Source organism: Micromys minutus (assembly GCF_963924665.1).
Source record: "Micromys minutus genome assembly, chromosome: 3".
NCBI lineage: Eukaryota > Metazoa > Chordata > Mammalia > Rodentia > Muridae > Micromys > Micromys minutus.
Genome location: NC_137972.1, coordinates 74,532,281 through 74,547,190, shown reverse-complemented (window position 1 = coordinate 74,547,190; position 14,910 = coordinate 74,532,281). Strand labels below are relative to the sequence as shown.

Genomic DNA, 14,910 nt, shown 5'->3' with positions numbered 1-14,910 from the left:
AAACTCAGGACCTGTTCCTCCTGATGTTTTAGCTGATATTCTGTGGGCTGAAAGTTTTGGTGGTGGGAAATGGGTATACTTTAGTTATTAGACAAGGTTCTTGTTGGCCTTGGACTGACCTACACAGCAAGCATCTTTCAAGAGCTAGCACTTAGGAGACTTAGTCACATTCATTCGATATTCTGAAAGAGGGCCTAGTGTCTTCATCATCTTTTTCAGGCTAGAGTGCATAGCACGTGATGCTGAGCTAGTTGATAAGTCTGTGGCAGATTTGAAACGTCTGGGGGAGCTGGTTCATAATAGCTGTGTGTCGGCAATGCAGGAATATGAAGAGCAGCTGAAAGAAAATGCTGGCGAAGGTAAGTCAACAAGTGTGATTGAGTAAGTCAGTCTGTCCCATCTGGTGCTCGTGCACTGGACTTTCTGTTACAGGGCTTTTAATAATAACAGTACTGATAGCCCACATGTGCCTGGTGCTTGCAATTGTCTGTTTTGAGTTGCCTTTCTGTGAGCTCAGTGTGATACCCCATCTGTCTACTCTCAGGGGAAGTGGCTTTGAGAATGTATGATGTGATGAACAATGCCAGACGGTTTTCTGACGCAGCTGTGAAAAGAGTAAGCTTGGCTGAGCTGTGCAAAGACATGAGAGGGCAGGAGTAGGGCGGTCATCTCCGTATGTTAGCTCTGAGGGATTATTACAGAGTGAACACACTGATAGCTATATTGTTTGTTATATTATGGCAGTTGTAAGAAATTGAAAGAGGGAGAGAGAGAGAGAGAGAGAGAGAGAGAGAGAGAGAGAGAGAGAGAGAGAGGGGGAGAGAGAGAGAGAGAGAGAGTGTGTGTGTGTTTGTGTGTGTACATGAAATATAAGTGCTGGACAAGTATGGACAAATAAATAAAATTATAGTTGTATTGAGACTTTCTCTTTCTTTTCTTTTTTTTGGTATGAGCTGAGGACCGAACCCAGGGCCTTGCACTTGCTTGTCAAGTGTTCTACCACTGAGCTAAGTCAATCCCCAAGCCCCTTTATTGAGCTTTTCATGACACTATAGTTTGTTGTACTTGGGTTGGACATCTTTCATCTTAAAAACCAGAAAAGCATTTTTGCTTGATGCATTAATTCCTTTTGCTGTGGTAAAACATCATAACTAAAATTGGCTTATGAAGAACTGGTTTTGGCTTATGGTTTTGGAAGGCTCATAGGAGTTAAACATGGCAGCAAATGATGAGCGTGGTGGCAGGTCAGGAGGCCAAGAGCAAACCGGCGTGGTTCATGGCTGTATAATTTCAAAGCCCACACCCCGTGACATACATCCACCAGCAAGGCTGTGCCAACTAAACGTCCCCAAACAGCACCACCAACTGGAGACCAAGAGTTCAGATACTCTGTCCTGGAAACAGTTCTCATTCCAACCACCACATTGTACTATCAGGCCCTATAGACTTGTTGCCATATTATAATGCAAAATTCTTTTTTTCTTTTAGTACAGAATAGTTTATTCAGGTCATGGGAAAGTTAAGAGAGGCAGAGAGAGAGAGAGAGAGAGAGAGAGAGAGAGAGAGAGAGAGAGAGAGAAGAGGAGTAGAGGCCGGCCATGAGCATGTGGGAGAGGGGGGGGGAAGGGAAAGGGAAGTGGAGGGGTAGGAGTGGGAGAGCAATGCTGCAAGAGCACAAGAGAGGCCAAGAGCTGCAAAATTCTTTAGTCCTCATAGTTATACGGACTCAGCACTGTGTAAAACTCAAAGTCATCTCTTTTAAGACTCAGTGTAATTTGTTAACTGTAATCCTGTATAAAATAAAAAAGCAAGTTAGGTACTTCTGATATACAAAGGAACAGTGCCTTGTATGACTTCAGGGATTGACCTGACTGGGGATCTCAAGGTTATGAACAGAAGCTGGATCAGACTGGGCTCTCTTGATGGAGGAGCCACAGCAATGGCTTCTCAGAGTGTGTTTATAACGTAGAATTGAACTGGGAGGTAGGGTTATTGAATACAGCTGAGCAGGATTATTTCATACAAACAAGGAAGCATAGTTTATGGGTGTACAGGTGGTTCAGTGAGATAGGGTTAGCTAATCTCCATAGGGGAGCAGTGTTCAGACCATAAGTATGCGGGGGGGGGGGGGCTGTGGTGGACATTTTTTGTACACACTATCAGTATTTGCACTCAGACTTTGCCATAGCTCTGAGTCTCACCGGGGGAAGGTTTGCAATTCCTATGACGTTGAGGCATTGGAGTCTTTGACATGACTGACCATGTCAACAACACACATTTACTAAGAACTTCTTTCAGTCAGAGTGTCTTGTCTGCTCCCCACAGAACAGAATATACGCTACCATTCCAAAAGGTAGGAATGGAGACATAGGAAATTCTGTACCAAGGCAAGCCCTACATCCACCATGGTAAACACCAAATCTTGGAGCTTTCTTGTCCCATATCAATGGTTCTACTCCTCTAGCTTTGCTGTCTGTTACAGACACCTGTCTTTTTGGCTGGTTCCATTCCCTGTATGTGCTTTTGTAGGTAGATGTCTCATGGCTTGCCACCTCCTCAATGTTTTTGTGTCTCTATTACAGTCCAAGATTCAGCTTCACACAATGGCTTCTCACAGCCTGGAAGAGATTTCTTTGCTCGATGCTGCCTGGTTTCAGGGGCTGTCTGAAGTCATGGATGGAGGAGACATCTATATTCCTTCACTCTTGCATCCGTCATGCCTCTAAAGCTGTCATCACATGGGGGACACTGTGGAGTTTGCTTAGGATGCGCCCTCTTGTTTGAACCATCTTACCAGGAGCTTTGGTTCAGTTTTCTAGGAGCAGAAAACTCCTTAGGCCTTTTTCTTTTGTAAATTGGAAGCCTAGCTGGGTAGGTCTTGCCCTAAGAGCCCTTTCTTTTCTTCCAGTGCAGAGTAGGCCTTCCTCTTTCTTAGTGGCCCTTATCCCTAACAATTACAACTTTTGTTAACGTCTGCCTTGGGCTGGAATACTAAGTTTCCTGGTGACCCTTTTCTCCCCACATAGTTCATCTTGTATTTTTCTGCCCACTTAGTCTTTTTCATCATAGACCTGCGTAAGTGTTGTCAATAATAACTGTGCTTCAGCCTCAACATTATTCAGGCCTAAATGTCCTCCACCAAAGAAATTAATTCATTATTCTGGGGAAAGAGAGCGGCAGGGTCTCCATATAGTACTAGCTGGCCAGAAACTTGATTTTTAGACCAGATTGATTTCAAACCCAAACATGTGTGCCTGCCTGCCTGCCTCTGCCTTTCAGTGCTAGCATTAAAGGCCTGTGCCACGCCTCCTGCTCATTACCCTATAGTTTACCCTTAGACAAATTCTTAGGACAAGGGCAGAAGACAGCCAGATTCTTACCAAAATATCACACAAATGGCCTGTAGTCCAGCTTCTGAAACGTTTTGAGTTTGGCCTCCATAGTCCACATTGCTTGCAGCGCTATGTCTTTGGGGCTCACACTAGAGTGGCAAATTAATTTCTGCATATGGTGTTTAGCTGCATATGGTGTTGAGGCAAGCAACTCAAGCAGGCGCTGAGGCAGGAGCTATGGAGGAACACTCTGCTCACTTCCTACTGTGCTTCATCAGCTTGCTTTCTTAAATAACCCAGGACCAACCTGCCTAGGGCTGCCACCATCCAAAGTGGGTTGAGCCCTCACACACCAATCATTAATCAAGAAAATGTCCAGCCAGACCATGGTAGCACACATTTAATCTCAGCACTCCAGAGGTAGAATCAGGTGAATCTGTGAGTTTGAGGCAGGCCTGCTCTACAGAGTGAATTCCAGGACAGTCAGGGCTACACATTGAAACCTGGCCTCCAAACAAAAAACAACAACCACAACAAAAAGGAAACAAAAAGAAAAGAAAGTTTCCCAGATACAGGCCTACAGAACAATCTGATGGAGGTATCTCCTCTTTTGATATTCTCTCTTCCCAGATGACTCTAGCATGTATCATTGGAAATATTAACCAGCACCCTCTTTGGAAGAAAAACAGTGTTTTATAACTAGAGCACTGAAGTGGTCACTCAGAAAGGCAGGTATCCTCACGGGTTCCCAGGCCTTGTCTGTCTGGGTCCCTTACCCTTTTCTTACCCGTTGTTCTGCTTGGTAGCACCACCTTCTGACCGCTCTCCTCTGGGAAGGAAGGTCAGGGTCAGGAGGCAGCTAGTTGCCTGGAAGTCCCATTCTGCTTTTCTTACTTACTGCCCTCAGGTAGTTAGAGTATGTCCTCACAGTAACCAGGGGGTTTGGATGCTTAATAATTCCATGCATTATAGTGGTTGTCTAGAGTCTGGATTACAGTGTTATCTGTTCTTATAAAGTAAAAAAACAAGTATTTACTCTGAGGTCTACTTTTAAGGATATTTTAGAAATCAGCAAAATTTAAAAACACTTCAGATATAGTGGAACTGTTTTAGTTGTTTTTTTTTTTACTTTTTATAATGGAAATGTGATAGTTTGAATGATTTGAACATTCAGCTGTAAGTTCATAAGTTCACTTTTTTGTTTTTGTTTTTTTTTTTCCTTTTTTTAAAAAGAAGTTTTATTTATTTTATGTATGTGAGTACACTGTCGGTGTCCTCAGACATACCAGAAGAGGGCGTCAGATCCCATTACAGATGGCTGTGAGCCACTCTGTAGTTGATGGGAATTGAACTCAGGACCTCTGGTAGAGCAGTCAGTGCTCTTAACAGCTGAGCCATCTCTCTCCAGCCCCCTTTTTGTTTATTTTTAAGGCAGGGTCTCATGTAGTCCATGCTACCCATGAAATCACAGTGTAGCTAAGGTTAGCACTAGCTGTAATTAACTGGTGGGATCTTGGGAGTGTGTCACCATACCTGGTCTACACAGTGCAGGAGATTTGACTCAGGGTTTTAAGTACAGTCCCAGGTGAGAAATTTAAAGTAATTATTAAAAAAAAAAAACAAAACAAAACAGATATTTTTGTTTCTTATTTTTAAATTTTTATTCACTGACAAGTTTATGCTAGTATATAATGTACACCCCTGGACTATTCCTCCAAACACTTCCCCCATGTACATCCTACATTATTTTGTGATTCAGCGAGCTCAGTTAGGGGCTGGGGCTCTTTAGTGGACCATCAGCATTATCAATGGCTGCACCACTGAAGAGAATAGTTTCTCTTCTCTCAACAACCATCAACTGCTAATTGTTCCTTCAGGATGGTGAGATGGGGTCATATAAGCTACTTTCCTGTCTATGATGGAATATTGAGGGGTCCTATCTCATGCAGGTAAACCATAGCTGCTTTGAGTCCAGAAGGCCATTGTTAAAACACTCTTCTCTGGTCTCCAATCCCCTCACACCCCAATGTTCCACTGTATTTCTTGAGCCTTGGATGGGTAATAAAGATCCCCTATTAAGGGCTCAACACTCAACACTTACTTAATCTCGGCACTGTGACCAGTTAGAAGTCTCTGCTTCAGGCATTGCTCATTGCAAACAGAATCTTCTTGGGCCCAAGCTTAGTAGCACTAATGTATGGGTAAAATGTAAAAGTTTGGAAAGCAGTTTGGTACTGTTTGGTAAAACCACAGTAGTAGAGTCTTCAATTAGCCTATGACTGCTCCAGCCATGGTCAGGTAGAGGAGGTGTGTGAGTCAAGCAGAAAGTATTTGTGCAATCCTTATAGAACTCAGTTTCCTTTTGTACTAGTATTGGTAGTTGTCATTTTCTAAATACAAGTCAAGGTGATTGTGTGCACTGTTCTGTTTTGTTGTTGTGGCTCTGTTTTTGGAGATTTCCTCCCTTATTACAATGCTGTGGCTGTTTTTTCTTATGTGTGTTCCTGTCCTTGTTATGGCTTATTGCTTCTTGACATTGACTTACCCCCCTAAACTTTTGTACTGCACCAAGCGTATTTTGAGGCCAGGCTGACATTCCCAGTGTAAGATTATTGATTCTATTCTTTAAAATGTTAACATAATTATGTACCTGTCTTGCCCTACATACATTTCTGAATATTAATATTAGCTCTGTGTATGTATGTGTGTATTTTAACACAGGATCACTCTATGTAGCCCTGGTGGCTTTGAACTTACGGGGACCCATCTGCTTCTGCATCCTGAGTACTGAGATTAAAGGTGTGCATCGCCATGCCTGGCCTTATCTAAATCAAAGCTTTATTTCTTCGAAAATTGTTCTGTGTTTATAATACATGGATGGACAGTTCTTTTCTATGTGTGATTGTGTCATCAGCTGAATCCAGACTTTCTTTATATATTTTTATTTTTAGGGAGCGTCTTTCTCATTTTGATTGAACAAACTGTCCACCTGCCTGCTTGTGTTTCCTGCTTTTCTTGACAGGGCCTTGCTATATAGCTCTGGCTTGTCTGGGTTTCACTGCAGCTCAGGGTGGTGTCAGAGTCCTGGCAGTCCTCTGTTCAGCCTCTCCAGCGCTGCCACTGCATAGCAGTACCATGCATAACTCAGTGCTGTCATTTTTCTCAGATAAAAAGACTCGCACTGAAACATTTCAAAGTCAAAAGCAAAGCACAAGAATCATGTAGAAGATGGTTGTTCTCCCTGTCCTGTCCCCTGTGTGCATCCTTCATCTTAGGCTACTGTCTCTGTAAAGTTTGAATTTATTTTAGTGCTTGCTTAAAAAAGAAAGTAAGAGAATTTAGTTGCTGTTGTTTAGCACAGCGTGTTGTGTGGAGATGGTCTTTACACATCATCTTCTCTTCCCTCCATTCTAAGTGGTGAGTCATGTCGTTCCCAGCGTCAGTAAAGCTACAAGAAGTTAATGTACCCCCTGAACACTCGACTTTGTGTATAAATATGCCAGTGTATCTTAAGGTAGATTTCTAGAACCGAGATTGTAAATTCTCGAGTGGGTAAACGTACGGGAGTTTGCTTTGGTATGGCCAGGTCTTTCTGCGTGGGTCTGGTTCTCCCAGCAGATGTTTGGTAGTGCCTATGAGCAAGGCTCACAAACAGAATGGCTTCTTAACATTTTGTTATTTGTTTGTGAAGCAGGTTTTCTCTATGTAGACCAAGCTATACAGACTAGGGTGTCCTGGTACTTGCTATGTAGACCAGGCTGTCTTGGACCTCACAGTCTGCATGCTGAGTGCCATGATTAAAGGCCTACACCAACATACCTAGCAGATGTTTGAATTTTTGATGACCCAATGAGAGAAAGAGGACCTCATTTTTCTTTTAGTGAATACATTTGCATCTTTTAAGATGGATGCTCATGTGTTGTTTTGTATCAACTGTCAATATTCATGTTTCCCCCCCTCACTTTTCTACTAAGAACCATCTTTGTTCTCACCAAAAAAAAAAAAAAAAAAAAAAAGTGATGCCTTGAGGCTGCCTGTGATTGTCAGTCCATATTATTTCAGTGTGTTAGTCACTAACATGTCCTCATACTTTTGCAGAAAGTACTGAAGAGATACAGGAGTCATCTAAAGCACTGGTTTTTAGTTTTTCTAAAATTCCAGCATGAATATGCCTTTAGAATGTCTGTTAACTTTACTAGGTTTATAGTAGAGAAGGATAAACAAGAGAATTACAGGTACAAATACCAATTCATATTTCAAACTAAATGTACTGCTTAAACTTTATAAACATTAGTTGAAAACAATTTCTCTTATAAATTATATCTTTGATCTAATACTACTCTGGAATTTATAGAAAGAGATTATGTCAAAGTTTGACAATAAACAGCTTTTTCCCTTATGGAATATAAAACTTGTAACCTTTAGGGAAAGGACCAGGCAAGAGAAGAGGCCCGACAATCAAGATCTCTGGGGTTCAGGTTAACGTGAAGTCCATTATCCAACACGAAGAAGAGTTTGAGATGCTGCATAAATCCATCCCTGTGGACCCTGAGGAAAAAAAAAAGTGAGTGTCTTTACCATGTACCCACATGGCTGGCTGAACATAACTGAGGTTAGAGCTGCGTGTGGTTGGGTAATGCTTCTTTAACATATTGGAAAGTCGTCCCTCTTCTGAGGCCTTTGTGTTTGAACCCCTGTAGATACTGCTTAACCTGCCGAGTCAAAGCAGCACATTTTGATGTCGAGTGGGGCGTGGAGGACGATTCTCGTCTGTTGCTTGGAATCTACGAACATGGCTATGGGAATTGGGAGCTAATTAAGACAGACCCAGAGCTAAAGCTGACTGATAAAGTAAGTGAGTGCGGTGCTGGAGCTCTCGATCTGTTGTGTGGGATTATGTATTGGCAACTTGTCTTTTACTGTTTTCAAGAGGGGCCTTCTTTATTCTCGGAAAGTTACCTTCCTTAGTAAACTGTGGCGTGTCTCTTAGGTAATGATAAAAGGAAAGATGACAACCAGGGGAATTATAGGAGAAATCTTAAAATTCTGATACTTATCACAGGCCAAATTTCATTACATCAAATACCAGGGCCAGTTTATTAGGACTGCAAACATTCCTGAGCCTTACTTGTTGGCCCATCGTTTAACTTAATTTTTCCCAGTTCTGTACACAGAATGAGTGTCACCTTGGTATTTTTGTAATGAAATTGAACTTTCATTGTTCTTCTCCCACAACATTGAGCCTCCCACCCTGTCTATTGCAAGTAACAAGGCCATGCTCAGAGCTGTAAGCAAGGGCATGCGCTCCATGTGGTGGTCCCACCAGGGCTTTGTCTTGGCACATTAAACACTGCTCATCCCATCTGGGTTTAGGAGGGTGACAGCACCCTGTTAGAAGCACTGAGACCAAATCGAGTCTGGCCAGAGAGGTCCAGCTGCAGTAGATGGATCAGATCATGTCCTGGCATAGCTCAGTGCTCTCCGGCAATGCTCTAAGAAGCATTTTCAATCTAAAACAAAGCTTTAACCTAGCTCCAGGGATTCCCTGCTCCTGGAAGGAGGAAATCCACGACGGCTGGGATGCTCTAGCAGATGAAGCCACAAGCCCCTCCTACCTGAGTTGTTCTACCCTGTTAACAGCACAGGTAGGAGCCAGTGGGAGAGCTGGATTTCTCCATCCCATTTTGTAAAATGAGAATGGCTCATGAGGGATTTTCAGTGACTGGGAGCCATGGACATGAGACTAGGATCTGAGGCTTTAATCTGTGTTTCGGGAGGTGGGAGGGAAAGGACTGTGCTGAATTCTTTGTTGTCTGTTTGAGTGGATTCACTAACCAGGCGTGGGTGGTGGTGGGTGCTTCTCTTCCTTTCCTGTTAAGATTCTACCAGTGGAGACAGATAAAAAGCCTCAGGGGAAGCAGCTGCAGACCCGAGTGGACTACTTGCTGAAGCTGCTCAGGAAGGGTCTGGAGAAGAAGGGCACTGTGGCCAGCAGTGAAGAGGTGAGTGAATGCATGTAGTGCCAGCGGCTTTCCCCCAAGGCAGCCCGTAACCCTGCAGAGCTAAGTAGGCAATGACATGTCCTTTCTTGGCACTGCGCAGCATCCTGCCCTCTCATAGCTAGGTATGCTTTTGAGGTTTCATAGGACAGGTTGCTTGCTAAGAACAAAATGTTTATTTAGTAATTTACTTCAATATCTTGGCACTTTTCTTACAATTCCACTTAAGTATTGCACCAGAATATTCTTTGCCTCTTTGGACTGACAGTGCAGACCTGCCCTTACTCTTTCCTATTCTGTGTCTTCAATTGGGGACATAGTTCTCATGTTCTGGTATCTGACTGGGCTGCTGTAATAATGGATTCCAGGAGTAGACAGTTGGATTCCAAACTTAACTTCAGAAATTGGATTTCAGTTTTGATTATACTTGCTCACTGAAAAACCCCAAGTTGCTAATGAATTCATTGGGAGTTTCTTTTCTTTACTTGCCCAGGATAAGGAGTCAGAGAACATAAAACCTCAGCTATAACCAGCTTGTATAACTGGCCTTTGTGTGGGCATGCTGCTTGGGTGCTCCTTAGCTATGTTGTGTATACATGTGCACACAAGAAGTAACACTTACATGAGTAAAGTCACTGGACTGCCACTTGTTCTTTCTACACAGTGGGATCCTAAGTTCATAGTGTTACTCTGCAGATAGTAGTGGGGACACAATACGTGATATGTCACGTTCTAGAGACAAGCTAGAGCATATTTAGAATGTGTATTTGATTGGATACATCAACAATATTTTAAGCTTTTTCTTAGTTTTAGATACCTAATTTTCAGGTGTTAATACTTTCTTTTTTAATGTTAATTAAAAATTTTTTGGGGGGGTTTTTAACCTTTAGAGTGAATTCCAAAAATGAAATCAAAAGTTTCAAGAAATTTAAAGTGGTGTAGCCTTGGTAGAGGATAGGAGGTTTATTTTACTCAAGTTTTTATTTTCTTTGAGGTACAGTTGCTTGTCTTTTTGTGTTCCTAAGTTATCTTGCTTGGATTATGTGGTTGTTATCATTGGCTGACCAGAGTATTTCTTGGTCCTGCTAATGGGTTGGGGCTGATTCACAGTTTTATCATATTTTTATTTCCTAGGCCAAACTAAAGAAGCGGAAACCTCGAGTAAAGAAGGAGAACAAAGCCCCCAGGCTGAAGGATGAGCATGGGCTGGAGCTGTCATCTCCGAGACACTCTGACAACCCATCTGAAGAGGGGGAAGTGAAGGTAGGGGCCGGGGGAAGCCATGTGATATATTTGTTTATAGACAGAATAGTAAAATAACAGTGTATTGTTTGTCTTAACCTAATCTGTCAGAGGAATAGACTTGTGTCTTAGTCACTGCTATACTGTGAAGAGACACCTCAGCCAAGCCCATACAAAAGAAATCATTTAACTGGGGGTCGGGGAGTGTTGCTTGTAGTTTCAAAGGGTTGGCAGAAAGCATGGCAGCAGGTCATAGGCATAGTGCTGGAGAAGTAGCTGAGAGCTACATCCTGGCCCTCAACCAGAGAGAGAGGAGGGAGAAAAGAGAAAGAGGAGAGATAGATAGATAGATAGAGAGAGGGTGGGGGAGGGAGAGGGAGAGGGAGAGAATAAGCCTAGTAGGGGCTTTTGAAACTTCAGAGCCCACCTCCTGTATCAACCTCCTCCAATAAGACCACACCTCCTAATCTTTCTGTTCCTATCAGGGATTTCACTCTCTGGTGACGTAAACATTCAGATATGTGAGTCTGTGTGGGCCATTATTATTCAAACTCCACAGTAGCTGCTTATCTTAAGAAAGCAGTGACAAATTCCAACATACTGAATCATGACAAATGGCAGTTGAAAATTCTTTTTATTCTAGAGAATGAAAGATTGTTAGAAACTGGTTAGCAGTGGACTTGGAGTTATAACGCAGTTCAGTTAACTGGAGGGCCTCTGGAGGCTGCTAGCTTTAGTCATTGGCTTACCAGTTTGTAATCCAGTTTGCAGAAAGTGGAAGTGCCTTGTTACTCAGTGACAACACTGATTTTACTTTATTGTTCTAAGTGTAGTATCTGACCATGCCTCTGGAAGGGTCCCCAGTGTCTATTGGCACTAACATAGATTTTTGTATGCAAGTTTATGAATTCAGGTACTTACAGCTTTATCAGTACTAGCTGACACATAGTAGGGCAAGTGTAGTGTTTCTTTGGTCCTCAGTTTTTTTCTGTTTGTGGAATATGAACAATAATGCTGTTGTTTTAGAGGGTGTGGGTGGTTTTTTGGGATCTAACTCAGGGCTTCATGCACACAATTCAAGTGTTCTTGACTGAGCTGAACTCCATCTGGTCAGTGCTTTTGAGAGTTGCTTTAAGAATTAGATCAGAGGGTGTAACAGTGTCTTCCTGTACTAGTCTAGTGGATTGAGAGCTGTACAAGTGACTGCTGGTAGGCTTTGTCTGGAAATGACTGAAGTCACTGATGAGCCACTGGACCAGTGCTGCTTCCTTAGAGACAAACTAGGAAGCCAAGACTGAGAAAATGTGCGGTTTTCTGCTTCCCAGGATGATGGTCTAGAAAAAAGTCCAACGAAAAAAAAGCAGAAGAAGAAAGAGAACAAGGAGAACAAAGAGAAACCAGTGAGCTCTCGGAAGGATAGGGAAGGAGACAAAGAGAGGAAGAAGTCCAAGGACAAGAAAGAAAAGGTACCCAGCATACAAGAGCCTTTGAAATTCTGTTTAGATATCACATGACGTGAGATATAATCCTGGGAGAACTGTCTGAGTCTATCCGGGAAGGAAGCTTGGACGGCATTAGGGACGCCTGCACTCTTCTCACAGGAAAGGGAGCTAGGCAGTCTTGAGCTGTTGTAGTGTAGAAGTCCTTTGTTTGGTGAGACGTGTTTGAGATGAGACGGGACAAATGAGTGAGAACCAGGCACAGAAGAAAGTGGTCTACACATACTGCTAACCTGAAGAGTTTAGGGTTCAAACCAAATACCACATATCAGCAGCAGACACTGGAGCTGGAACAGACTTGGCTAAAAGCCTTCCTTCATGTTGGGAGTTTCATGAAGTTCATTGCAAACCATAGAATTGGTAGTTAACTCAGTAGGTAGATGTGAAGAGAGTCGTTTGTAATCAGCCCTTAACCATTGCTTCAAGCAAATCACAGCTATAACTCTGCCATCTTTGACATCTTGACTTTTTAAACTTTAATTAAGTTTTATGTGTATGGTTGTTTTGCTTGCATATGTTTCTATGTACCACATGTGTTCCTGGTCCCTGAAGAAGCCAGAAGAGGACGTTGGATCCTCTGGAACTAAAGTTACGGGTGGTTGTCAGCTGCCATGAGGGTTCTGGGACTGAAACTGGTCCTTAAGAAAAGTTGCCAGTGTTCATAATCCATGAGTCACCTTTCTAGCCCTTGACACCTTGACTTCATGAAGTTACTTTTGTAAATTTCCCTCTTGGAATATAACTATAAATATAAAAATATTAGTCAGCTCAGACCATTGGGTAACCTCTTGTCTCCACACAAGAGTATATTTATTGCAAACGACCTTACCACCGAAGAACAAGTGTTAAAGTAATTTTTAATAGATAATTTTGCTGTACTGTAGTGGAAGCTATTTAGGTCTCATACTAAAATGACTTTCTAGTTTGTCCTTTTAGAAACTATGCTCTAGTTCAGAGCATTTGCTACTCATGCACAGAACGTGGGGTTTCCAGTCCCCATGTGGCAGCTTACACCAATCTATAGTAACTCCAGTTCTCAGGGATCTAATGTCCTCTGTGGACACTACACACATACTACACATGAGTTAAACACACATCTACACAAATACAAAAGTAATAATAAGGAAGCTATACTGTGATAAAGGGATAAAAGTCTTTTGCATCAGTGTATGTTTCCTTTTGGTTTTTTCCTTTTCATTTTGTTTTGTGTGTGTTCTCTTTGAGACAGGATTTCACTGTATAACCCAGCTGGACTGGAACTCACAGAGGTCCTCCTGCCTCAGATCTCTTTGTTGTGATTAAAGGCATAAGCTTGGCAGGTTCACATTTCCATGTGTACTTCCCTGGCCTCCTCTTGTGGCCACACTTTGTATTTCACAAGCATCACTGCTGCGGCCGCTTCTCCGTCAGTTCCTTCCTCTCCCGCTCTCAGAAACACTGTTGTAGAGTTGTGACGCCATGCTGCTGTGCGTCCGATATCTTTATTTTAAACATACTTAACATTTTATGTTTTCTGTGTGTGTGGTGTACATGCCTGCCTGAGTGTGTATGTGAGCAACATGCAGGTAGGAGCTTACAGAGCCGTCAGGTTCCCTGGTATTTGTGAGCCTCCATGCGGATTCTGGAAACCGCACCAGGATTTTCTTTGTAAGAGCAAGTGTTTTTAACTGCACACACACCATGCTTTTTTATAATCTTTATTTAATCTGTATCATGAAGCAATAAACAATGCTTTCTAAGCATTACTATTTTAAAAATTTTCCTAAATGAGCTCTCTCTCTCTCTCTCTCTCTCTCTCTCTCTCTCTCTCTCTGTGTGTGTGTGTGTGTGTGTGTGTGTGTCCCGCTCTGAAGGATTTTTAATCTATATAATTTTGGTCTCTATGCCTGCTTCTTTCGGCTTCTGTCAGTCATAGTTAATGCAGAGTCCCTGATCAGACGGTGGCTGTTAATTAAAGCTTGCTGCATATTATCTCTACTTTCTTCATGACATTTTTGTAAATTGTATTGATAAACTTGAAGCTATAATTTAGTACCTTTAGACAGAAATGGAAATATTTAAAATTCAGCTATTAATTTTGTCAGTTTGTATGAATTGAGATTATCATTTCCTTGCTCTAGCAAAACACTGATCTTGCAGAGGACCCAGATTCAGTTCCCAGCACCCACCCACATTCTGGTTCATAATGTCTGTGACCTGGCTCCCTCTTATGACCTCTTCATGTTTATGCACAGATAGAGTACACATAAACTCATGCAAACCCACACATATACACATAAAACAGTACCACCGCCACTATCACCAAATAAGAGCAAAACAAACAAACAAGACGTTGGCCTAGAATTCAAGATTATATAAGTGACAGTGACTCTTTATAACTCTTTGAAAAGGTTAAAGGTGGTGATGCCAAGTCTTCAAGTAAATCAAAGCGGTCTCAGGGTCCTGTCCACATTACAGCAGGAAGTGAACCTGTTCCCATTGGGGAGGATGAAGATGATGATCTGGACCAGGAAACCTTCAGCATTGTAAGTCTCAAAATTGAGGATGCTGATGCTTGGACACAATGCTTGCTGTGCTCTGCCCTTCACAGGTGCAGCCACAGAGCTTCAGTTGGTGTAAACGTTGTGTGTTGCTTTGGAAGCATAACCTTATTATGTTTACATATTGTATTTGAACCAGTAGGATGTCTTGTATTCCTGGTTTTGAGTATATGTGTGGGTCTGCATGAGTTAATGTGTACTGTACTTGTGCAGGAACCTGCAGAGTTTAGAGGGGTTTTCTGTGGCATTTTGGAAATAGAAATGTGGTGGACAGGAAACAACATTTAGAGACCCTGTC

At 42.3% G+C, this 14,910-nt stretch overlaps 1 protein-coding gene across 5 annotated transcripts in view; it reads left to right on the top strand.

The window, feature by feature from the left end:
• CHD2 (chromodomain helicase DNA binding protein 2) overlaps window positions 1-14,910 on the top strand; it is a 103,960-nt gene that overhangs the window by 70,771 nt on the left and 18,279 nt on the right. For 4 of the 5 annotated variants that reach the window (XM_080914901.1, XM_080914904.1, XM_080914903.1 and 1 more), the window contains 7 exons: window positions 220-359; window positions 7,758-7,896; window positions 8,033-8,183; window positions 9,212-9,334; window positions 10,466-10,594; window positions 11,899-12,039; window positions 14,463-14,597. In XM_080914901.1, coding sequence (XP_080771027.1) covers window positions 220-359; window positions 7,758-7,896; window positions 8,033-8,183; window positions 9,212-9,334; window positions 10,466-10,594; window positions 11,899-12,039; window positions 14,463-14,597 — 958 coding nt within the window. The remainder of the gene's footprint in view (window positions 1-219; window positions 360-7,757; window positions 7,897-8,032; window positions 8,184-9,211; window positions 9,335-10,465; window positions 10,595-11,898; window positions 12,040-14,462; window positions 14,598-14,910) is intronic. The other variant, XM_080914902.1, reaches the window with a different exon arrangement.